The 27037-nt window shown below is 40.4% G+C and overlaps 1 protein-coding gene across 1 annotated transcript in view; it reads left to right on the top strand.

Annotated features, from left to right (window-relative positions):
• The window catches only part of Thsd7b (thrombospondin type 1 domain containing 7B), a 697290-nt gene that overhangs the window by 323363 nt on the left and 346890 nt on the right, over window positions 1-27037 (top strand). The window contains exon 9 of the mRNA XM_059280451.1: window positions 7644-7759. Coding sequence (XP_059136434.1) covers window positions 7644-7759 — 116 coding nt within the window. The remainder of the gene's footprint in view (window positions 1-7643; window positions 7760-27037) is intronic.

Below are 27037 nucleotides of genomic sequence, written 5' to 3'. Positions count from 1 at the left end.
TTTGGTCTGCCTAATCTGCGTTCCTTAGTTGACTATAGTTGTGTGTTTTCTGTATCCTCTGTAATGGTGATATATATTTTTTAAAGGTAAGAGGGATATATTGACATGGGAGCTGGGACACAGATTTTAAAAACCATGTCAAGAAATATTTCAAGGGATGATAAGAAAGAAGAAATTCGCTGGAGAAGTCCAGTGGGAAAGTTTCATCTCTGCCACTACCTCTCGCTCAGATTCTGATGTTGATAAGAGAATTTAAGGTCCTATGCTGTGTTCAGAGGTGGGGTGGTTGACCTATCCTCAGAAATTCCCTTATAGCTGTACTAGAAGACCCCGCTCTGACCACGGGAGTGCTGAGTCACCACAGTGTGCTGGTCAAAGCTTTGGTATATTGACATCAGCTTGGCAAGTCAGCATTCCCCTGGGAAATGGGAATTTTCAGTCTAGTGAAAGAAACTCCTTTCTCAATCCTCAAAGTGCATGAACTTAGAGGTGCTACAAGTCAGGTGGTAAAAGCAGGGGGATTGAATGAAGCTAATGCTCACAGAGATACAGAAACATTTGCAGCACAAATGTAGGCAATATTCCGCCCAGCCCCCCTCACTACACCCTTGCCCTTTCTGGTAATGCAGGCAAATTGATTTGCCCATCTGATGGATTCAGTGCATTGTATGCCTATTGTGTCAGCTCAGACCCTTGAGTAGCTAGCTTCATTCTAGGCACCACGGTGAAGGGCTGTGCCATTCGACACTGCTACAGAAGATGCAACGACCGTGTATTGGGGAAACCATAGAAGCTAAAGTTAAGGGAACAAAACTGCTTATTCTAGAAAGAGTGCTGACAGGACAGATGTGGCCCACCACTGGACCCATGAAACATCAGAATAAACACAGACATAAAAACAGAGTTGAAGAATAGGGTAACCCCAATATGGCATGTAGCATATTTTTTTCTTGTTATTATGAAGAGGAATTTTAATAGGCTTGGAGTCTGGTCTCTCTTCCATAAGTTTTCAGCTCTTAACTACAGCTGGAAAAATCCACTTAATGTTAAGGTAATTTTTTCCTTTTTCTTTTCTGTTTTTTTTTTTTTCTTTTTTGCAAAACAACTATAGAATTGAGACTCACATCTACTAAGTAAGTTATGACCACATACTAAATAAGGCATTACATGGACAAGAAAAGTTGAGCTGTAAGTTGAGCCTTCATGGTCCTCTAATATCCCATAATTACTTAGAATAAAAGCCTATTGTAAAGATGTCTGGACACACCACTTTGTTCAAATGTTAAATGTCATAGTTAGAATTGCTGTCAGCTTGACACAACACAAAGGCACTCGAGAAGGAAGTCTCAGTTCAGGAACTCCCCAGATCAGAATGGCTTGTGGGCGTGTCTATAGGGATCTGGCTTGTTTCTTCATTGATATAGGGGGCCCAGCCCACGATGGGCAGCACCATTCCCTGAGCTGATGGGCTTGGGCTGTATAAGAAAGCTCGCTAAACATCAGCCTGAGAGTGATTCATCAGAGAGCGCTCCTCCATGGTTTCGTCTTCAGATTCTTTCTTGGACTCCTGCCCTGACTTCCCTCAGTAATGGACATGGAAGTGAGGCCTAATAAACCATTTCCTCTTCTAAGTTGCTTTTGGTTGAGTGTTTCCTCACAGCAACAAAGATGAAACATTAACATAAAGATGCTTTGTGGTTAAAATAAATCACAATACTAAAAGTTTACAGCTTAAAGATTAATTTATAAAGTAGTATGTGTTCCTTTGTAAACTTGTAAATGACACTACACAGTATCAGTTCAATGAATAACCTCCAGTTTTGCTACAGTTTTTCAGGCCAAAAGCAATTTCCATAGGTGTCTCACACAGCAGACAGACACAGAGCATTGGAGGATTGTTAATGCTAATTACTTTATGCACTGTCAATGAAGGTGTAAAACTAACAATAAAGTTTGAGTTCTTACTGTATGTCTCTAAACCATCCCGCTAAATACAAGCAGCCTGCATTGGCTTTAGTAAATTGACTTAATTAAAATTCTTGAGGTCAATCACATTAAATAAGAAGATGGTATTTCAGTGAAATGCCCTGTGAGATTACCAGCAATAGAAATTATGCTTTACTCTGCCCTTTCCAGAAATGCATACACTTATGTTCTTTTTAGTGTGATTGCTCATGTCAACACAGACAGATCTCCCTGTCACTTGTGAACTCCTTCGGGTAGGATAGGGGCTAGAGATAGAAAGGAAGAATAATGTTTGCTGAGGAAAATTTTGGGATAGAGAATGAATACACTAAAGTGATGTGTTTTGTCCCTAACTCCCTTGACCGAGAGACAAAAAGTTTTTCTTCCTACATTGCTGAGTCTGTTTGTTTTGCATGTGATTGTGTAGGTGAGAATGTTACCATTGTATGAGTAATAAAACTGATCATATCAGAAAATGAGAACCAGCCAGTGTACTACCGAACCAGAAGTCATAGCTCACATGGATATTTCTGGGGTTTTGTTTCATTATTCAATGCTTTCCAGTTGTAAAGTTAAAAAAATAACAACAAAGATTAAAAACACAAAGTCCAAGCCTTCCAAAGCTTCTGATAAGCATTTCCTGCCTTTACTGTGAAAATATCTGGCATTTGTGTGAGATATAGTAAAAAAAAAAAAAAAAAAAATCACTGTGTTTAAATATCTAGTATATAAAACATTGGCAGATAGGTCCCATCCAGCTGAGTGAGATGAATACAGCCGCTGCTGGGTCGGATGAGTGATTCAGGAGATGGGCACAGAGCATGCAACATGATGAGAGACATCGTGAAAACTGGCAGGGCTCCTTAGCTCCAACTGATGTTCTTCATGTTGGTATAGAGCTACAACCTCCATGATCAGAGTAAAAGACTATGTGTGAAGAACCTCACAGAATAAGTCTAAGGGAATGGATGTATAAAATGAAACTCGTGTGCCTGATATCAAGAGTACTGCTGTTCAGAGTACCATCTGTGCACACTGGTAGGAAGTGTAAGTCGTCCCCAAGGATGGCATGGCAAGGAGCCATGCTTTTTCTGCTAACTGAACAGTGAACTCACGTCTTCCTGGGTTTTGAGGCTGTGCTTTCAACTTGGAAATAGCTAGAGGAAATAGCAAATGACCCACTGACAGTTACTCTTTATATTGAGCCTAGGACCTAGCGTTTTAAATATATACGACAGAATTCTGTCACCAAGGCAATCAGAACTAGTGGTATGCACCGTATGCTATGTGTAGAACATACATATGTAAGTTGCAACATAAACATTATCAACATTTGGTGTGGTCAGTCACGGAGATAGTGTAGAAAATGAACCTTGGAGTTTTCCCAGGCAGAGAATACCAGAGCTGTTTGTAGACAATGATGATATTTTGAAACCCTGATAGGAAATTTATGGAAATTGGAAATGAGATCAAGTGTGAAGTCTTACACAACATGCTCATAAATAGAAGGAAGTTGAGCCCTAGAGGAAAAGGTAAAGCTTGCTGGGAGAAGAAAATAACAAAAACACAATTTCATAGTCAGGAGAATAGTTGACATTTTTCGGATCAGGCAGCATGTGCCCTTTCAGGGCAGCTCTCAGCCTGGTTCCATAAAGCACTGCACCTAGGCCTGGCCCTCTGAGAGAGGGCTTGGCAGTGTTGCTCTTGTTCCCTAAGAGTAGAGCATAGGGAGTGTGTCGACCTTAGAGAGGGCCAGCATCACTCCCAGTAACCACATGACGAATGATACTTCCAGAGTCAACAGGATGGATGCTACCATTTCCCCAGGAGAGATTAACACTGATTCCTGTTTGAATGGCCAGAGTCCCTGCAGTATAGGCACCCTGTACAGAAAGCTTGAAGGTCAGCACCACGGATACTGTTCTTTGAATGCCTAGGTGGGTCGAGCCCTACTTCTGTGTTCCACAGAACACAGAAGAGCAAGTATTACTGGAGACACTCCAGCCATGTTTAGACATTACTCGGCTGCCAGCTCTGGGACCCAAGAGGCAGCAAAGGGGTTAGGATAAATGGCAGTTCACTTTATTTTTATTAGACCTCAGAGTATGAATAAAAGTCCTGGGAATGATTTCAGTGTTTTTTACTGTCTGACTAAGGTAGGGTATAAATTTTCCGTACTGGAGTGGGTTGTTTCAATGACACTATATCCTTATAAAGAACCTCTTCGTCCTACTGCTTTGCTCATTGAGCAAATCCATTTGATAATGGTTTGTTTGAATTAATGATGATTAATAATAATGCGCTAATAAGAATTCTTTTATTATTCATTACTCATTATTTTCTGTGTGCATGTACATTTTTCACTGTAATTTATTTTTTATCAGAGTATTCCATACTATATAGAGTTAAACAATACATAAGGATCGTTAGTGGAATGCAGTCAATCCCCAACCATTCCCTATTCTACACCTCATTTCCCATAAACACAACCTCCTTTTCATGGTGTCTCATGTCTTTCTCTTGGCTGTGTAGGAATGCATCTAGCTCATCAATAGAAATATGAGAGGCAGGTAGTGAGCACCCAGCTTTTCTCTCTTCCTTCTGTGTCACTGTATCTTGTCAGCTTGTCTGTCTGCACTATTCCTCCATGTCCCCATGAACAAAGACATGACTCCACTCCCAGTCCTCTTCTCTCTCTGACGTTTCCCTCTTCATTTTAAATGAAATGGTTTTTTCTACATCATCCATGTGATGTTTTTGTTTACAATTGAAAACTCATCTGTTCATTAGTGCCCATCAAAGCAATGACTCCTAGACTCTCTTACCAGGACCTTCATGACCTTCTTCCTAAAGGGGTATTCTGCCAGTAACTTGCATTTTCGCTTTTGGTTAATAGTTTGGGAACCTTTGTCTTCATCAGTTTGAGCTGCTATAATAAAAATTGCCACAGAGCAGTGACCACAAGAAACAGAGCATTATTTCTCACAGTCTTGGAGGGTAGGAGTCTCAAGATGACAGTCTGGTCAGGGTACAGTAAGGGACTCTTTCTAATTTTCAGTGGACTACTCACTGTGTTTTCACATGGGGATGAGCAAGGAGAGGGAACAAGCTTGCTCATGTCAGGGGGCAAGTCCTTTTGTGAGGGCTTAGCTCCCATAAACCATACACATCCTAAAGACCTCACTCAAGCACTATCACTTTGAAGGTCAGGATCTCAACATGTGAGTTGAGAGAAACTCAAACTTAGTATCCAAAGTGCATTAGTTATTTTTCTCATCATTAGGACAAAAATACTTCACACAACTTAAGGACAGAGGTATTATGTGGAGTGATAGCTCCAAGCAACGATGTCCACTGTGGTAAGGAAGGGTCAGAGTGGAAGGCTACTGCTCATGTCACATCCATAGTCAGAAAACAGAGTTGGAAAAGCTTGTGCTCAAATTCATTTTCACCTTTTCATTCAGTCGGACCCCCCAGCCCATGGAAGAGTGCCGCCCATTGTCAGGGTAGCTCTTCCAATGTCGATTAACCTAATCTAGAAACTCCCTCACAGGCGTGACTGAAGATTTATTTCCATAGTGAATCTAGATCTCGTCAAGCTGATGGTCATGACTAGCCATCACACAGCATCCTTCTTTCCTTTCCATTTAGATTCTCTGAACCCTTGCTTTGTTGCATAAGGGCCTCTGACCCCTGCTTTGTAACTGTAATTCTTGCTTGATAATTGTTTGTTATCTATAATTTTACTATGTGAAAGTTAAAACCTTCCTTTTTGAAAAAAAAGAAAAAGGGAACTGCTGTGGCATGTTCTGCATGTTAAATGTGTTGCTCTGATTGGTTAATAAATAAAATACTGATTGGCCAGTAGCCAGGCAGGAAGTATAGGTGGGACAAGGAGAGAGGAGAATTCTGGGAAGTGGAAGGCAGAAGCAGAGAGAGGCTGCCAGCCGCCGCCATGAGAAGATGTTAAGATACCAGTAAGCCACGAGCCACGTGGCAACTTATAGATTAATAGAAATGGGTTGATTTAAGATATAAGAATAGTTAGCAAGAAGCCTGCCACGGCCATACAGTCTATAAGTAATATAAATCTCTGTGTGTTTACTTGGTTGGGTTTGAGCAGCTGCAGGACTGGCGGGTGAGAGAGATTTGTCCTGACCGAGGGCCAGGCAGGACCAGAAAAACTTCAGCTACACTGCTTCCCTTCTTCACTTTTGATGCCCAACCATACCCCACTGCACCCATGTCTTACTATAGCCAGACCAACATTGTCGAGCACTCCATCCCCAAACACGAGTGCCTCTTCCATTCTCTGAACTGCTTCTAAAGTTTTTTAAATTAAGAAAATGATTTTCATGTTTATAATTCTATTAGTTGAGGTCCAATGTGAGCAGAATTCTCTTCCTTCTTAGAAGACTTCTCTTTTTTCCCTTCCTTTATTTCTAACATGATTAGTTCCTAACACACGTCTTTAAATTTGAAGTATCCTAGTGTTTGCATGCTGGTCATTTGTCACACCTGGAGAATTTTCATTCTGAATTACCATCGCATGGTATTATGAAGTTCTATGAAGGTCTGACCCATTATCTCCCTGCTAATCTTACCTCTCCTGTTTCTCAATTTTTTTCCTACTGAAAATCTGTTCACTGTTAGACTTGCTATGTGATTGTTTCACCAGCACCATTGTTTTTCAAGGGCTTTGGTCTCCCTGTAGTTTGAACTTTACTGTTTATTATCGAAGGCCTTCAGTTGAGCATTCCTCTGGGTCAATGTCAGAAAGAAGTGCAAGAGCAGAGGCACAGCCCTTACCCACACATGGCCCTGACACTTGGATCACCCCTTTAATCTACATGACGTGTCCAGGCTTTGTGGGAACCTTAGGGATTGAAATCCCACATATGCATAATGAGGTGCCCTCTCTGTCTTGCTTGCTGTTTTACTTCTGTTGTAGAAAACAGGCATGCCTTCCAGCTCTTAATATACAGAAGCAAGAAAGCAAGCTAAGAAAGAAAAATCCTTTTTGTTGTTGACCAGAACTTTGTTTCTTCTAAGTGGTTGATTATATAGTACCATTCCCACTTGTACACATTAACCTGATTCTCAACGGAATAACATCTCCCATGTTTTTCTATGCTTAAAGCTAGCTAACGTATTTGTTATCTGTGATTTGCAGTATCATGTGCTCCCTCTCTTATCAGCCTATATGTTCCATGGAAAACATAACAACTATTGGAACATTCAAAAATGTTTAATGATCAGAGATATACAACATTTTACTTGAACTTTAATGACTTTTCCTTCTTGTGTATCCACACCTTGCTCTACGATATCTTCTTCATCTTCTGTAGCACACCAGTAATTTGATATATTATCTGAAAAAATATCAAATCTTATTTGGACTGACCCTGATGGTGTGACAGTTGACATTTTCCTAATTTTAAGAATGGCATCTTTTTTCCTTGCTGTAGTGAATACCACTTTGGTGTCTGAATCAAGTGTGCTGGAGTTGGCTTGAGTCTTCCCCTGGCCACAACCTCCTGTGCAAGGGGCATCATTCCCTGAGTCTTTTTCTTCCATCATCTATAAAAGAAACATTTTTTTTTGCTTCAAATCCTACAGTTCTAAGTCAATCCATATTTACTATCCAAAAGACTGACATAGTCTCTTTGCTTTGACAGATGTCCAGAGTCCACGCGGCCTGAAACTGTAAGACCTTGTTTCCTCCCATGCAAGAAAGACTGCCTCGTGACTGCTTTCAGTGAGTGGACACTCTGCCCACGTCAGTGTCAGCCAGGTAGGTGGTGGATGCTCTTAGCCTGCTTCCTTTTCTAACCATTTGAACCGTTTCTCACTACTGAATATGTGGGCGATTGTGGGATGTGAGCATCTTTCTCACCTGTCTGTGTGTTAGGTTGTCAGTGAATGAGTAAAGGGTTGTACATAAAGTCCTGCATATACAGTTCATTAGGACTTGGAAACAAAAATATATTCAGATATGATATGTCATGATTTAACTGATAAACATTCTAGGAATACGTGTGTCCTACTAACCTTTGTCTGGAAGACCTCTTCACGTAGTCACAACTTATTGACTGTCATTATCAATATCTTACTTTGAACATCATTCCTATGGGATTCCTTCTGAAGCGTCATTACCACCCCAGAGCTGCTGTGTGTACTCAACTTAATTAACATATAGAGCTTAATCACTGTGTTTAAACCAGTAATGAGCATAACTCCGTGTGAAAAACAAGAGCAACTGCGTCAATAAGCCTTGAACAAGTACAGATATTGGAAATATAAGATTTATATTTCTTTATATTTTTTTGGGTGGTGATTTATGTGCCTGGGTGTTGTCTAGGACACTGAAGAGCCAAGTCTCAGCTGAGAATAGCAGACTGGGTTCCCCAGACTTAGCTCAGTGTCCAGATGAGCTCATTCATAGTTGTGAAGTTCTGTCTTAGTCTGAGGTTTGGAGTGAACAGCTTGCTCTTTTACAATAGTTTCACACCTCTAGTCCTGTTCCCTGGAATTGTAACCCTGCTGTAGGAAGAAAGGGAAAATCTAACAAAAAACAAGCACAGTAAAAGCCCTAGCTCTCGTGCCCAGAGATGACTGTCTCCCACACACTCATGTCATGGTGGTGGCCCTTTACAAGCAGGGTGTGACTTACTCTACTGCTGCACCAGCTCGATGGAAAAAGGAAGTGTTCAGTTGTGCACAGAAAACTTAACAGACACTGAACACATCCTGCTTTCCCCTGGAAAGTCACAGCCATGTTTGTCTGGGTTTGTCCTTCTCTGATTCATCTACAGCAATCATTTCATCAGGTAAGGCCAGCATTGCCACAGACCCGATGGGCAAAGGGATGGTGTCAGCTCTTGAAGACCTCTTCACGTATTCTCGACTTGCTGGCTACTACCAACAATGTCTCATGCTACAAAAAGGGCACCAGCATGTGCTGTTTTATATCTGTTCCATTCACCTTCTGAACATTTCCACAGAGTTAATATAATAACTCTGCTTAAGGGCAGAATTGGGAATAAATATATTGAATAAGAAGGAACTTAGAGGATTATATATCTGATCTTTGGGAGAAGAGAAATGCTAGTCTCTTCCAGGAACTCTCCACCATTTACTTTCTGGAATGAAGATCCAAAGTAGATAAATCAGATAAATGGGGTTTGGCACAGCCAGGAAAGACAGTGGAACAGAAAAAACTGCCTCTATTCCAGTCCGTGTTAAAGGCAGTGTTGAAGGAGCTCACCCGAAGTTTTAATAGTAATATAAACTAAGTGTTGGGAAAATGCAGGTGACTGGTATAATATACAATGAGGGAGAGTCTCCTGTATTTTTGATCAACAGTTATAAAGTGGAAAAACTGGGATTAAAAGAATGTCCCCATTGGAAGCCTACGTTTAGTGTGGGGTCATCTAAGTGCCCTGTCACTTTGGTCAGTTTAGTTGAGCCAGGGCACCCTGGCAAGCAGGGATTTCTTCAGCCATTGCCTGACTGTGTAGTCAACACATGATAAAATTTGCTTTGCTTTTTAAGATTTTTTCTTACCTTGGCTGAGGGGTCGAGAATCACAGCTTGTAATATAACGGTTCTTGGAGCAGCTTTAAATTTTACTCCAATTTCCAGAGATTCAATTAGTTGTTTAAATGGTAGGCATTGCAATGATAATCATTTCTAAGCCTCTGTACTGTTTTTTTGTTTTTTGTTATTTTGTTGGGGTTTTTTTTGTTGTTGTTGTTGTTTGTTTGTTTTGGTTTGGTTTGGTTTGGTTTTGGTTTTATTTTTTTTCCCTCCAACTCTTCAAACCTAGATAAGTTGTTTCCCAATCTTGCAGCCAAAGACCTGAAGGAATACAAATTCCATTTTTAGATTTCTTCCAGCTTCCTGCTTATTCTTGTGTTTAGTCTCATGCTTGGAACATGATATTAAATAAGCTTGGGTTAATCAGAGGATGCTAAGAGATTGGGATTTTTTTTTTTTTGGCAAAGAAATGGTCATTTTAAGCCTGTTGTTCTCAAATGTTCTTGCCTCTGAATCACCTAGAAAATCAGTGAGATGCAGATTGCTGTCTTTATGCACAGGAATGTGGGTCCAGTAGCTGTGGGTTAGGTGCCGGATATTTGCAATTGTCTGAAGCCTAAAGGACAATCCCTCATCTTGTATTCCAACAGCTGGTCTGCAGGTCTTTGAAACCCCTGCTTTCACTCTGGGTGTGTGCCTTGACCCCGCCTACAACTTCTTTCAGCTCAAAAACCTGAGAACTGTGATCATTTAATGTAGGAGACTTGCACTATGGATCAGTTGTATTGACAGTGTGGTGTCACAGACTTAGTACTAGTCTCTTCTCAGTTTCTTCACTTGTAAAGTGGGTTCAGTAATTGCACACATCATAAGGGAAATAAACTTCGACCACTGCCTCACACAGAGTAGACATTAGACTAAGACTGTTCGCACCTACGCTGTGGGAGGCTGATGCTGTAAAGAGATGCTAAAGTGTGAATTTTCTGTCCTTGAGACTGTCCTTCAAGGAATGCTTTGAGGAGTGGGGCTTCAGAATAATACATTTCAAACCTGAACCTGAAAGCATATCCTCCAGGAGCTTGTGAAATGCAGATTCTAATTCAATAGACCTGGGTCCTGTCTGTTTCTATTTTAAGCTCCAAGCTGTTTCCTGTACTTGGGTACAGCACTCTCAGTAGTGTGGAATTTGTTAGCAATTTCTAAAGAAAATGTCCACTTCAAAGTTAAAAGTGAATTCATAGACCATGAGACGAAAACACAGTAAAGTAGCAGCTTGGTTGAGAAAAACTATTTTGTCCCCACCGACAACTCAGGAGGAGGAGGGCAGACTGGAGTAACTTGTAACTTCAACTCATCAGGACCAGTCCTTTTATGGCTGCAGGTTGGGTCATCAAAGTTGAGGGACAGAGATGTGATGTGATGCATGTATCTCTCAATGCTGTCTTTGTAATGGAATCACTGGGGAATCTGTTTTTTGTTTTTTTTAAAAAGCCAGTTCCTGGATTCTATTGTCAGACATTCTCACTTAATACATCTCTGGTATGATTGGGAAATCACTAGATTATGTGAATCTTCAACATAATCCATCCTAAACCCCCAGAAAAGCCAAGGTGGTTCAGAGGCCTAGTACATTAGTGGTGATTTGTATCTTAGCAATGAGTGAGCTGTGCCAGGTTTTATTTTGTCCTGGTTGGGATTATGAGCTAAATCCCTTAGACTAAAAGGCATTTTCAAGCCATGAACAATCTCTGACGAGAAGCCAAACAGATTTCTTTTCTCATTCTTCCTTATCTAAGTCTGCCCTGGAAGCATTAATAATCATCCCACATCATTTCTACGCAAATCAAAGTTCTATCGGGGCTCAGCCCTGTTGTGGCCTCTCTAATTTTTAAGTCCCTGTCATAAATTAATCGGATGCTTAAGAGGCTTTTCGTGGCACTTCCCTCGCGATTTTCTCCATGCTTTCTTCAACCTATATAGCAAATGCCTGCCCGGAAGGACCTGAGGTTGGCTCAGTAATGAGGAATGCGATAGCCTTCCTACAGTCTTTCTCTCCCCTGTGAACTTTCCTCGGTGCACTCTTGACTGAGGACCACCCCAGATCACCCTGGCTCAATCTCTAAATGTTAAAAGGGCATTTACAGTACTGAAACCCCCCTAGGTAATTCTTCCAGGTGGTAGGGATAAGAAACACTCATTTACAGCTTAATAATTTGCGGTATATCTTCACATACATTTTAGTCTGCTAGAAGAGAACCTTGCTAATTTCTTATTGTAAATAATTATCTTAGTCAATGCTGTCATTACCATGATACTTCAAGGAAATCCTGCTGCTGCCTCAACTCTGAAATGCTGGTTTACAGATATGAGTCACTACACCTGGCATGGTTTTTATTTAGAGTCAAGGATATTGTTCCTACAAGATTTCTTTCAGGCTGCCTTGCCCGGGACTTATTTTGTATTTTCAACATTTAATTAGTAAAGGAAAATTCAGACCCACACACATATAACTTAGTAAAGTGTTAAATATCATGTATTAATAATTAATACAAAATACCCCATGACCGCACAGAATAGTGATCACACCACAGAGCGTTCTTGCTTTGTCTATACTCTCCAGTTTCATCTCCTCTCCTGAATTCACTAATTGAAATATTTCCCAGATGTATAGACGACTTTATAGAAAGAAAAAATATGGAGGAGGTAAAGTTATTAGTCTGGAGAATAAAATGAAGCATACAAAAAACATATCTTCTATAACTTCCAGGAAACCTTGGGGTTGATAATTAATTATTTGCCAATCTCCTAATTAAAGGCCAAGAGAGTGCCTCTTGCTTTCATCTCCTGGAGTGAGCTGCATGGCAGAGCCATGGTAACAGGAAGGCCTGCAGCAGGCAGGCTGTGCTGGGAGTCAGCAGGAAACCTCATTTGGTGGTATCCATTTCCTCCTGTGTCAACCCTGGGAGTTAGGTCTTGAGTTTCCAGATTCAAAGACAGTTATTTTAAAAACAAACAAACAAAACACTGAGCTCACGTGTTGTAACAGTTAAGATTACGACTTTTTTTTCATGATTTTTATTTTGTTTTTAAATCAAGTTAACCCTCCTATTCCCTTGCTGTAATTCCTTTATTATTCCCTTCCAATTTCATGTGCTCATGTTTTGTTTTTTAGATTTTTTTTTTAATCCACTGAGTTCACTTAATGCTACCTTTGTGTGTATAGGTATAAGGCCAATCTGAGCATTGAAGTTGGGATTTCATGAATATCTCCCCACCCCGTGATGGGGTTTGTGTCTGGTTTGATCTTCTGCAGATACTGTCCCAACTGCTATGACCTCCTATGTGCGACCTCTCTGCAGTATCCAAAACACACCATCTTCTTGCCTTCATCCGCCACCTCTGCCTCCTCTTAGACTCTTCCCTCCTCCTCTTCAGTGATTATTCTTGAGCCTTTGGAGAAGGGCTGTAATAGAAGTGGCCCATTCAGGGCTCAGCACTCCATAGTCTCTTTATTTTCCATCCACTGACCAGTTGTGGATCTCTGTGTTAATCTCCATCTGCTACTAAAAGAAGCATCTCTGATGAGATTTGAGGTGCACTAATATAGAGATATAACAATAAGTCATTAGAAGTTGATATAATTAGGTTTATTTGGTAGAATAATAGTGGGTTCTCCCCCAGGATCTATGAGCTACTAGCAACAAGTTATTAGCCAGGATAATTGTACAAGGTATGTGGTCTATCTTGTGGAAAAGGACCTAAATCCAATAAGAAAGTGATTGGCTTCACATTGCTGCCAGTATTGTACCAGTGGGCATTTCCTACCAGGTGGGTTGTTATTGGAGCTTGCAGAGTTCACAGCTAGGTAAGATTGATGATTTTTTTCTTCTTTGCTATCCAGCATTGTGCCTTCTAGCACTATGAAAGCTAGCTAGTGGGTATCAGATTCCAGGCTGGTACCAGCTTGATTCTTCATCTTTTATGATTTAATAGGTGATGTCTTCAGCAAATAGGATCTTAGCATCAACTTCTGGAGGGTAACAAAGAAGAGTGACAATAGCCAGTACTGTGTTAGTGTCTATAAAACCCCACACTAACAACTCCAAAGAGGTAGCCTACTTCTACCGTTGGCCCTTTAGCCTATGGTGACAGGGGACGGGGGCTGCCCTCTATTGTAATTTAAGTTCATATAAGTTCTTTCTCAGTATGTATATGTATGTATTTTAGGGAGCTTCGACAGTAGTAGGTTTTCATATGACTTTTCCAACGTTCTTTAGTGTTAGCTGTTCCTTCCTTTTCTACCTGTTCTTCTCTTTTCTACCTGTTCTTCTATGCCCATCCCACACCACTCATTTCTCTCTGCTCCATCACTCTCCACTCCCTCTTCACACTGTCTGTGTCCCATTGCCCTTCTCTTGAAATGTCCCCTCCAGGCTTCCTAGCAATTTCCTGACCCCCATAGTTCCTCTGATTAATACACACATTCAAAGATTCAAAGATACACTCATAGATTCTTGTGTTACACTTCCTACTTTTAAACCCTGAGTTGAACTTGAGTTTTGTGCATGGTGACAGATAAAAAGATGATGGGGCCCCACAATGACAATTATACCTTGTGTGTAGTAATGCCATAAAGTTGACAAATACCACCCAATGATCAGTTTCATATACATGCTACTGAGGACAACTTCAAAGTTGCTAGCTGAGAGGATTTTAATATTATCTTAATTTTATTAGAGTCCCCTAAAGATGCAGTTGCCCCAGATAGCAGAAAGCAAGTTTAGAACACATCACCCACATTCCTAAGAGATAGGGTGTGGGGATTTTGGTCATTAAGTGGGTTATAGATGTTTGTCATCATTGAGGGGGTTTGTTTGCAAATTGTTGCTTGTCATAGCAATGGAGGAAACTAAGCAAGGGAGGTTAGATTCAATGATCTCTTTCTGAAAAGAAAAAGGGGGGATATGATGACAATAGGATAAAAGGGTAGATTATTGAATCTTCTTTTATACTGAAAAGCAACTATTAATCTCAAATATTTTACAATGAGTTTTTTGTATATTGATACAAATTTAAGGTTATTTTTTATCACATACTCTATATTATATTTCTACTTATGTTTAAGGTATTGTACATATGCAGCTCAATTAAAAATGTAATAGAAAAATAAATAAATAAAAATAAACCCTGAGTTGAAACTACAGTTACTTGAAACATAGTGCATTTCAATTTCCTCCTTAAGATGAAATGAACTAGTGCTTTCTTTATAAAAGTGTCATATGAAGGCTGAGGCGTATAGAACTATGCCAGCCTTGTGGATATATATTAGAGTCCTTATCATATTATTAGGTGATGATGATGATGATGATGATGATCGTGACAATAACAATACAACTTCCTGAAAGTCAGGGAATTTTGTTGCTGGGATACACTGCAATATTAAATCTTCTCAATGCTGAGGGTATGACATTTATTTCCATGCCTCTATTTTCCACAGGTAGACCAATGAACACCAGATAACAAGAATTTTTCAATTTTCCAGTGGCTGGAACATAATGGATGTTATGATTTGGATAGTAACTGTTCCTCCCCCCAATCCTCATGTTTTGAAAGCTTGATCCACCCCCAGCCCTGCATAGAAATGACTATTTCGGGATTTGTGGAAACTGTAGGAATGGGCTTCACGGGAGGAAGTAGTTCACTGAGTGTGTTCTCATTTGGAGTATTTCTTGAACCAATTCATTCCTCCCAACTTTCCCTGCTGTGTGCTCAGCCCCAGGAAGGCCTGAAACAACAAAGCTCAGACCATAGGCATGAACCTCTGAAACCGTGATCAAAAATACATCCTTTCTTCTCCCTCGTTTCTGTCACATCTTCTGTCAGAATGATGGAAAGCCTAGCAGGGTGACTCTGCAGTCATTTAGAGATGAACACAGTTATGAATTCCAGGTCTTTCCCCCAATCATTCCTAGTTCTTCAAAATGTTCTTCCATGGATTATTTGGCAGATTCAGGACAGTTAGGACTGATCACTTTGCATGTCCAAGGTTAAAACATTCCAAACTGGACTTCAGCATTCTTCCCACTCAGTGCATAGAGACACAAACTCCTCTTCACTTTTCCATTTCAGGCCCATCATTCCCCTGCTTCCCTCCATTTGAGCAGTGGATAATGGAATGCTAATTTATCCCCAAATAATCATGACTCTGATGTGCTTGGGTGATCAAGATTTTGAGCACTGAACACTGGCCTCAAGATAAAGTTGAAGGCAACTCTTTCCTTTCTCAAAAAAGAAACAAAAGTTGCAGCTGAGTTACCACGGTTGTGAATTCTAGATAATGTTTTCTCTTCCAGAATGGTTTTTTCTAAGAAATCAATTGAGATGTGTAGCTCATGTACGTATGTCTCTCAACTCAGCCCTGATATACAGAGAGCCTTTGTTTCTGTGGGTGCCCCTAGGTATGAGTTTCGCTCTTTAGTGTGTAATTTAAAGCCCACAGATCACTGTGTGGTCCCAGTGCTCAATAAATATTCCTGATAATTTAGTAGGGAGAATTACAAGCACTTGGGTCTGTAGAGATTCCAGTTCTCAATCATCCTTCTGCCAAGTCCTGGACTTCTGCATGGAAACTCACAAAGCTGTCCTCTCCCAACACATACTGAGCACTTGTTGGAGAATGAAAGTGTCTTGACTAAAATTTGCTTAAACTGTTTTCTTGCAGTGACCTTTTTCTAAAATTATGACATCTCTGCCTGTCTCTGTTAAAATCCAACACAACATCAAATCTGATATATGTGTATGTGTACGTGTATATGTACATGTGTATATATGTGTATGTGTTCGTGGGTATATGTATATGTATGAACATTAGATTCTCCTGACCAATTTTGTCTCCAGAACAAGCAGGAACATGGCTTAGGATAAAAACTCCTGCTCATGGCTCAGAACTCTCAATCCTGCTGAGTTACTGTCCACCCAGAAAGCACCTCATACAGAAATCCCCATCCCCATGCGCTTTTCCTCCTGAAATAGAAACTCATGTATAATTATGGACATAGAGAGTCCAGAGTCATCAGCCAAACTCTTCTTTCCCTCCTCCAATAGTCCCAGGAGGTAAATATAAGCTTCATGAACAGGTGAGGGACCCAGACTCAGAACGATGAGGAAATTGCACCATGTTTCTTGGAGTGTTCTGGGTCATGCAGAGCAGGCATCTTTGACTCTAGACTTAGCTTTCATCCTATAGAGTTCCAGTACTTATAAAATGAATGTTGCTCCTTATAGATTGTACATGGCCTGTGTGTGCGTGTGTGTGTGTGTGTGTGTGTGTGTGTAGCCCGTTTCTCAGAACCCATCCATCTTGTGTTTCTGAGACAAGGCCTCCCCCTGACCTGGAGTTCTCTAAGTAGGTTAGGCTGGCTGCTCAGAGAGCCCTAGTGATTCTCTGGTCTCCCCCTCCCCGGTGATGGCTTGCTTACAACTGCATACCACCACACCTGGCTTTTATTTTTTTAAAAAATATTCTAGGAGTCAATCTTAGTTCCTGTGGAAGCCCCACACACTCCTTTCACATGCTGTCCCATAGCTGTCAGGATGTTCTGTCATAAAGGAAAGTCTTTTGTTACTCTCTCTGAGGAAACCTTCTCCTCAAGGGAACCCTGTGGACACAGAGTCCCCAAGAGAGTAAAGATCAACTCAGGACTCCCAGTAATTTGCTCAGTGTCCCTCATGGATAGAAAACTACACACACTTCACTCTTAGGGGATCATGGAGCTTTGCTTCATCTCACTGCTTATCAAATTTACAGAAGCTATAATTTATTGATAGGAAAGCTAATATCCTTTTGATTTTTTTTAAAATTGTATTTTTCATATATTCACGGGGTACAATGTGACATTTTGATAAATGTCTATATGGTAGAATGTTTCAATACACTAGTTAACATATCTATCACCTTACCTGACTATAATTAATAATATGTATTTCAAAATGCTATGAAAGCAGTTTTAAATGTTTTCATTAACCTATTTAATTCTTTTCCCAACCTTATGTGGAAGCACTATTATTACTTCATTTTCTGTGTGAGTAAATAGAAGCTGAGACATAGAGCCCCAACTGGCAAAGCTAAGATGTGTCAAAAGCCCTTGGGACCCTGAGACCTAAGCACTTACCCAGCTGCGAACATTTGGGTCACAGACATTGAGCCCGTAGACTTCAGGGCTATAACTTATGCATGGAGAGCTGGGGTGAACAGACCCCAGTCCCTGAGTGATGAAGAATGCAGTTTCCTTAGGGACAACAACAGAAATCCTTGAGTGGGGGAGGGTGCTCTTCAGATGTCAAGAGTAATGTAACAGAGAACACCAAGAAAAGTCTGTTCTCTCTCTGCTTAGAATGTCTCTCTCACCACCATCACTCCTTGTCCAAATCATATCAGGCTATGCCCCCTTCTCCACAGAGCTCTCCCTGACCCTTCTGCTCGAAATAGCCATCCTTTTTCTCCTAACTCCCATTAGTCACCTCTCTGGATGGCTGCCTGAGCTTGGAGCTCCTTGGAAAGGTACTTTGTTGCCCTCTGAAGATGGTAAACTCTGATCTAAAGCCTCACTCCTTCCTATTCCTACTACCCAGAATATCCAGTCAACACAGGATAGTCTAGAACTCAGCAACACATGACAAACAGAGACGAATGTCGGCTGTCACAAAACTCCCAAAGCAGTCTTGCAAAGTACGAGAGAAAGAGGCCTACATCCATAAGCAAACTTTTCGGTTATGGAATATTATTTTAAGATGTACTTTCATTTGTGCTGTGGAACATTTGTTTAATGATGCAAAGGTGTGTTGCATTCTTTTATGTTGAATCTGTTTAACTCTGTGAAGCTGTGTTACTTTGCCTGTCTAAAACACCTGATTGGTCTAATAAAGACCTGAGTGGACAGTAGAAAGGCAGGAGAGAAAAAAGGCAGGACTGGTAGGCAGAAAGAATAAATAGGAAGAGAGAGAAGAGGAAGGGGTGAATTAAAAAGGAAAGGGAGAGTAGAGCGCCAGGACTCAGCCACCCAGCCACACAGCCAGCCATGGAGTAAGAATGAAAGAAAGATATATAGAATGGAGAAAGGTAAAAGCCCAGAGACAAAAGATAGATGAGATCATTTAAGTTAAGAAAAGCTGGCTAGAAATAAGCCAAGCTAAGGCTGTGTATTCATAAATGTATTTATTTGGGGGCTGGGTGGCAGGTCCCCAAAGAATGAAAAAATAAAAAAATAAACCAACTACACTTTTCTCATAAAAATTTGCAAGAAAATTTTGCATAATGGTAGCGACAAAATGATACAGACTTAGAGAATCGGATTCTTTGTTTTCCTGGTAACACAGCTGAAAAAGAAATGCTTTCCATGTTGTCTGTGTATCATTTACTTACTCATTATTTCCTGTGTCCACCATCTTGTTATTATTAACTGTAATGAAAATATAGGACTATCATATGCAAGCAAAGCTTAGTCAGCTGCTAATTCTTCCAGGTCATGTTCCACTAAAACTTACCTGTCTACAGAAGTCATTACAGAAGGTATGGATGGCTATTCTCACTCATAAGGTACAGATGACTTTTCTCAGTAATAGGGCGTAAGGAAATCCAAAGCAAGATTTAATGGAGGGATTCTCATTTGATAAAATCCAACTCTCACAGAGTGAAGGGGAAAGTTACAGTCACAGGCATTCCTTGTAGTCATGACTGACGCCAAGGTAAAACTTAAAATAATTGATCTGGTCCTTCAAGGAGCTCAGCTCAGTGGATGCCCAGCTCAGAACAATAAGGCTGTTTGTTTCCACCCTAGGAACATTTGATTCTGACATCAAAACTGGACCCTCAATATCTGAATTATTAAACAAACTTCCCGAGTGATTCTAGGATACACTGAAGTTTAAAAACCACTACATTGGAGAAATACTTAATTTAACCATTGACTGACAGATTTTTTTTTTTCCGAGATAGCATTTCTCTGTGTAACAGCTCTGGATGTCCTGGAACTCACTCTGTAGACCAGGCTGGCTTCGAACTCACAGAGATGTGCTGCTTCCGCCTCCATAGTGAGTGCTGAGATGAAAGCCATGTGTGACCACCACTGTAAAGGGACATAATGAGCACACACTACACTTCTTATAATCAAATCTATACAGTTTGTAAAAAACAAAAGCCTTGAAGCTTCATTAGAAAGCAAAAACAAAACAGGGGTTGGGGGGGCTGACTTGAAGTTATAGCAAAACACCTGACATTTTTACAAGTTAGAAAACAAAGTACATCTGGGTGTTTGGGAACGGGAAATACATCTGAGTTTCCTCTTGGGGTCAACGTGTTAGCTGTGGTCTTTACCTCTCTTCACTCATAATCTGGAATGACCATCCAGTCACTCCTCTACAAAGCCCAACTCAGCACTCAACCTCAGGAGAGACATCCTCAGCCACTTTATTCAAGTTACTAGGAGAAAGAAACTTGTCATCCAGTCACTGTTTTCATTCAAGTTCCTCAGTTCTCAGCAGCATCTTGGAGTAGCACTTCCAATTAAAGTCCCCCCTTAGAGAGGAAGGGGACAGTGGTTGCTGGACATAGGAAGTACTGATGCTGAAGCAGATGAGCTTTGTGTAGTCTCGGGTGCAGGCTCGATTCTCCAAGCTGCTCAAGCTCAGCTTTGGAGGGAACCCCTTCTCCCACTTATCCACCCATCCTTCTGTGTGCTGATCTACGGGCAGAAGGTAGCGGGTTCTGAGTACAGACGCCAGCTATGTTTCATTGCACAGCCTCAAGCACGGAAGAGAGCTATTGTAAATTAAATAGAAATACAGAAAGGGTAAATGAAGCCCCAGAGAGTACAGAGACTACAGAATTCTTCATGTAGAATAGAAACTGGGAACAGAAAAAGCACTCAGCATGAGCATAACCTAGGCCAGATAGATGCTGTACTTCAAACAAACCAAATACATATTCTGTGTGTACTTGAATTCCTACCCAAATGCCTCAGCTATGACTCCTATCCATTTCTGTCATAAGCAGTGTTGTTTTACAAACATAAACCAGCATACCAAGCAAAACCAAAGCAAATAAAAAAAGCAAACAAAATCAATAAATGTGGATTTGGTGGATGGAATTTGAGCTCAACCAGGAGCCCACATCCCACCTCCTTATTTTGTGTCTAAACATTGCTTTAAAGCCATGTTAATCTTCCTCACAGAAGAGCCAAGCTACATTACCATATATAAATCCTGCAGTATACGTGGATATTCAGAACGGTTTACTATTAACACAGCTCTCAAAATGTGACTTTTTCATGTGAATTTTCTTTTTGCTTTCAAAATGCTTTTACTTTGGGTTGGTTTCATTTTCATACCTGCTTAATTCTCTGTGGATGATACAATGTGATCCTTATTTATATATAGAAATAGTTGCTTTTCAGAAACCAAGAAACTCATGTTAATTAGGATTATATTTTTAGAATTTCAATGTACTTCCAATGAACAAATAGAATAAATTAGTTTTGAGTTTGCTGGAATACTACATTTATTAAATATTTTGCAATTGAAAAGAATAAATTATTTCCTACTTCCTTGGCTCTGGTCCCATTTTAATATGATTCTAAATTAGAGTGTAGCTTCAAGAGAGTTTGACTCACTGAGTCAGCTAATACAAGAGGGAGTTTATAAGCTGTTTTCATTGCATTACTCTAAGAAAACCCAGAGTTAGAGGTAAAGTTAAATGTTGTAACCTTCATAGGTCATTTTCAAATTTTGGATTTTATAAGACAATTGAGTAATTTATATAAGATTATAAATCAATGAAATTAAATTCATACTAAAATGTAAGTAAATTGCCCACATTTTAAGATCAACAACTTAAAAATGTTCCCTAATAAAAAAAATGTCAGCACTGAAATAACTGCCAATATCTTCATGTTGCTTCAAACAGAAGTTACTACACAAAGATGGATTGTTTGGGATATCCAAATGTCAGGTTTTCAGTGATAAGAAACAAATATCCCCAAAGAAGTATGCCAGGAGTGATAGGATAATTGTCATTTAACCTTTCCAAGTTAAGTTTAATTTGCTCATATCTAAACTCTGTTATGACTTGACTTTGAGACCTGATGAATAATAAGCCTATATAAAGGACAGCTACACACATGGCTACAAGTTCTGTTGGGAGTGTGTTTAATGCTACCTTCCAATAGATGTCCAGTCATCTCATGCGGTATCTATGGGCGAATTGCACTGGCATTTGACTGTATTCATTATAGCACCTAATTATATCCTGTCTCAAGCATCCCTCTGATTTGTTCCTGTATAGCAGAAAGCACTTGAACTTCTTCAGCTCTAGCAGATTTGCAGGAGCCTCCTGGTGTAGCTACTGCTTCACTGCTGCTTTAGTTAAACTCTAAGAGTCATAGGGCTTATTCGTAACATAGATGTAACATGTGGTATTTGTGAGATAATATACCTAGAAGATTTTTCTTATCCCATGTGAAGAGGCCAGGCCAGCAGTAGCTCTTTGGCATAATTCCCTCCATGTCCTCTATAATCTGTTTCTTCTTCCTAAGTGTAGAATTCATGAATATTCAAGCTCAAGCCTAAAGAATTATGAGTTTTTAAAATAAGATACTTAGAAATTTGCATGCACCTGTGTGTCTTGAAGAGAGAAAAATAGCTTTTTAATAGAAAAACAAGGCAGTTTAGTAATTACATATCGAATTGAATTTCATAGATTAGGAATTAGACAGACATGGCAGACATGGTCATGATTCATTTTGAACTGTAAGGAGTCCAGCCTTTTCTAAGATCCTCTTTCTTTCCATTTCAAATTGTAAATAATTGAGAATTAGTCAAAGCATAGAACAGAAAACAGCTGATTCACAATTTTGCATCTACATTCATAGTGCACACTGCTCAGCTGGGGTCACTCCTAGAAGGAGCACTTTTGTGAGCAGGTCAGAACACATGTATCTTCTAGCAAATGGATCACTCAGAAAAGGGAGAGCAAGAAATCAACCATATGTGTCTGGCTCTCTCTCCCAGAGTCATGGTATTAATGCCACACAGACTCCCCAAAGGAGAACTTGGAAAAACGTAGTGACCAGCAAGGCTAAGCTTGTGGTTTTCCCTCTGGGTGAAAGAGATCATTTTAGGAGTCCCCTATGCCCTGCTGTTTGTGAAACCACACCCTATCTTGCCAGCCATTTCACTCCCAGCCCTAGCCCTCATCCTTTCCGACCACGTTTCTTCCATCTATTTCAGACTTGTGCATGCCACTCCTTCTCCCAGCCATGCGCACTGGAGCCTTTCCAGCCACACTTGGCTCCATTCCGATCTCGTCACCTCCGAGAGACTCTGACCATCTGACTTTAGCATCTCCTCTTTTTTCTCTCTTTCTTGATCACTAGATGACTCTTGACTTATGGGAACTGTTTTATTTATGTTACAGTTGTACATAACTGTTTTCAGTTAATAGAGGATGTACTTCAGATCTTGAATTCATACAGCTCCATAACCTTCCACATTGCAGGAAGGAACACTGAACCTGAACTCCCTGTCAGGCTGTGTGACCTGGAGGAGAAATAATCAGTGCTCTGCAGTGTGCTGTGCTGCTGAACTACAGAGTAAGCGGGTGTGTGTGTGTGTGTGTGTGTGTGTGTGTGTGTGTGTGTGTGTGTGGTTGGAACAGGGCATGCTGTTTGACAGCATTTGCAGGCTGGGAAGGGGTTGTCAGTGTGCAAAGTTGTGGAACATCTCTGCTATCTTACTTATAGCACTTGCTACTATACTACTGAACATGAGCTCTGAATTGTGGTATTCCTGAAACCAGTATTCTGAATAATGGCTGCCAAAGTCAGTGCCTGAATCTTTATTGAGTGAATAAGACTGCATTAATGTATCACTAATTCAGGAAATCATTATGTAGAACTTATTATAATTTTATGACAATTGCTATTTACATTAAGATGAATACTATGAGGGACTCTTTTTTTTTTTTTTTTTTTTTTTTTTTGAGACAGGGTTTCTCTGTGTAACAGTCCTAGCTGTCCTGAAACTCTCTTTGTAGACCAGGCTGGCCTCAAACTCGCAGAGATCCGCCTGTCTCTGCCTCCCACGTGCTAGAATTAAAGGTGTGCGCCACCACTGTCTGGCCCTATGAGGACTCTTATATCAATAGACTTCTAAAATGAAGATTAGGGCATTAAATGTATGCTCCTTTGTACCTGGTATAAGCATACGCATGTATGCCAATAGTGGTGCCTTACCAAAGCTATGAAACTGAGGAGGATATACCAGAGAAGTTGAGCTTTGGTACATCAAGTCACTGGACAGGCACTGGATTTAGAGACATCAGGTGGCAGGTTATGTGTGTGAGTATAACAGCTGGTCTTGCTAAAGGGTAGCATAGTTGAAGCAATGGTAGACGGCTTAGGATCCCAGAATACATAAAATATATACAGGACTGATAAGAGAAATGGTCAGATATATAGTAGACAGCTGGGGGAAAAGATTTATGCCAATCTGAGAAATCTCACTGTTCTCTGGAATTCTTATGGAGCGCTTTAAATTTTAAGCATAGGTGTGGTAAAAATCACACCTGGTCCTTTTAAAAAAAAACCAGCATTGAAAATAATGAGGTGATATAATATTGGAAGCTAGTGGGAAAATTAGACAGCCACTCAATTATGAGGGCAAGAAACGAGGAGCATTTGTTTTCTTGAATAGAATATGTGACTCCCAGCACAGCAAACAAATGAGCATACTCAGCATCATTAGTGGCATGCCCTTGTGACTTGAGGAACATAACTCAGCATCATTTAATAGTGTTTCCTCATGACCTGGAACACATTGGGAGTGCTGAGTCTTTCATCCATCCTGCAGGTCCAGCCTCCCAGATGGTCATGCAAACACTTGTCTGCTTGAGAGATGTTAGTGCTGAGAGAGAGAAGAGTGAGGAAGTATCTGGAGTCTGGGGAAGCAAGCTTTTCTACCTCCCATGAGTGTTTGCTTACAACAGGAAAGATAGTTGTGGATGCCATGGACTTTCCCATCAGCATTTGTTAAGAACTGTGAATGGTTTGCAGGGAGGGCCCCATGCAAATGAAAGTGTAGAATCTATTGCTCAAAAATCATTGAGGTTTTAAGACTGTAGCCCCAGAACATCCATTCACTTACAATCTGAACAGCTCACATGCCTAGGATGCTGTACACAGTCCTTACTGGTTCTCTCTAGTATGTGTTTAGGAAACACCAGGAACAGGTTTTGAGTGTTGATTCCTACACACCATTGCAGTATCCAGTGACTAATGTAATAATACATGTATTGACCTGAGAACAAACAAGGACTGGAGAGACTTTGACCTGACAAATACTCACTCTGCTGTCTGGCAGTGAGGCAGGGCCTTTCACAGCACACAGAATGACCCAGGCTTCCTGGTTTCAAACCCTCTGGACCACTTACCTGGACCTTGCCCATGTATAAAGCTTCCAATTTCTTACCAAGAACACTGAATTGACAAGACTAGCTATCTGTTCAATTTGCTGTGGGTAGACTCAACACGAAGAACCTGGTATAACCGGAAGTTTTTCTGGATGAATCTCTCCCACCCACAGTCCTGCAGCTGCTTATAAAATAATCACTCAGAGGCTTATATTAATTAGAAAATTGTATGGCCTATGGCTCAGGCTTCTTAGTAGCTAGCTCTTACAACTTAATGCAACCCATCCCTACTAATTTTTGTTTTGCCATGTGGCTTCGTGGAATTACTTGTTCTCTCACATCTTCTTTCTTCTCTCTCTCTCTCTCTCTCTCTCTCTCTCTCTCTCTCTCTCTCTCTCCCTATCTCTATCTCTCTCTCTGATTTCCTACCTAGCTCCATTCTGCCCTGCCATAGGCCAAAGCCACTTATTTATTAACCAATCCAATGGGAGCAACACATATTCACAGCAACAGAAAGACATCCCGCAGCAGCCTGGTAAATGTCTGGCTTGGAGGTTAATTGCTTTCTGTTTTAAAGGTGATATTGTCTATCCTGACTATCACAGTTAGCTTCAGCTATCAGCTTGACATTGTCCTGAGTCACAAAGGAAGAGGAACCTGAAATGAGGAATTGCCCAGATCAGACTGGCCTGTGGCTCTGTCTATAAGGCATTTTCTCAATTGATAATTGATTCAAGAGGACCTTGTCAACGGTGGGCAGTGCTCACAATGAAAGGGCCTTGAGCTGCATATGAAAGCTAGCTAAGCATGTCAAAGAAGCCAGTCAGGAAGTAGTATTCATGCATGGGTACTACTTAAATAAAGCTCCTGCTGCGAGTTCCTGCCTTGGATTCCTTCCCTGATGGACTGCAATCTGTAAGCCAAGCCAATCAAAAATCCCTTTCCTTCCCAGGTTAGTTGGTAGGTGATTTATCACAGAAAAACAACCTACAAACAAATAAAAAAAAACCTAGGACACTAAAATTTCTTAATTACATAAAATCATATTATTGTTTTGGAATGAAACAATTGGCATAGTAAACAGTATCACTTGATTATAATGTAAATATAAAATTACATTTTATCTCTTCATTGTAAGACATTTTTATCTATGTAAAATATATAAAGGCATTTTCTCTTTGTTATTTTCTCTGAAATTTTCATATTCAATCCTTGAATTAATTTCTATACATGGGATTGGTTAGGAATCCTCTTTGTCTACCCAAGTAGTCATACAGACTTCCAATTCCTCCCCCCTCCCTCTTCCCTCACAGTGATGCCAACATTCATGTCCCTCCTGCTGTGGCTAAAATTTGACTCAGGACCTTTGCACTTACTGTTGTTTCTTCTTGGAGTTTTCTTTTCCTATAAAAGTTCCACACATATGATCCTTACCTCATTCAAGTTCTTCAAATATTTCTTTCCTCCTATGGAAGCTTAAAATTATAGCCTTCCCCTAATGTGTGTGCATGTGTGAGCATGCACACACAAATGCGCATACACACACACAATCTCTCTCTCCTCCTTTCTTTCCTCCCTCCCTTGAGCTCCCTACTTTTCTAATTGTTTAAATTGCACAGTGTTTAGTTGCCAAGTGCTATATTTCATATTCATCTTGTTTGTTTTAAAATGCTCTCTTTTCCCTTACTCCCCACCACAATGAAACGTTCTTGAAGACAGGAATATTTTTGTTGTTGTTCTGTTGTATTACTAGTTTCCCCATCTTGGGGGATTTTAGCATTCTTCTAGAACAGTCAACAGTTTTCACCTTCTAGACAGAACAGTATGAATTGCAACTCCAGAATACATGTACGGAGGTGTCTGGCTGAAAGGATCTAATGGGGTCTCCTTTGGTCCTCTTCTTCCTAGAGTCAAAGCCAAGATGGATACCCTTACTCCTTCTCTCTTTTGGACATGCTTTTTCTTTCTAGTCCACAGACGAAGTGTCTTCAGTCTTCTTGTGTGCTGTGTGTATGACCAGGAATAGTGTCTGATGAAAGCCTGCTCTGTCCTCTGGCCACAGGCTCTACTTTC

The sequence above is a fragment of the Peromyscus eremicus genome, chromosome 15 (genome assembly GCF_949786415.1).
Source record: "Peromyscus eremicus chromosome 15, PerEre_H2_v1, whole genome shotgun sequence".
Taxonomy (NCBI): domain Eukaryota; kingdom Metazoa; phylum Chordata; class Mammalia; order Rodentia; family Cricetidae; genus Peromyscus; species Peromyscus eremicus.
This window is presented reverse-complemented; position numbering and strand designations above follow the sequence as displayed.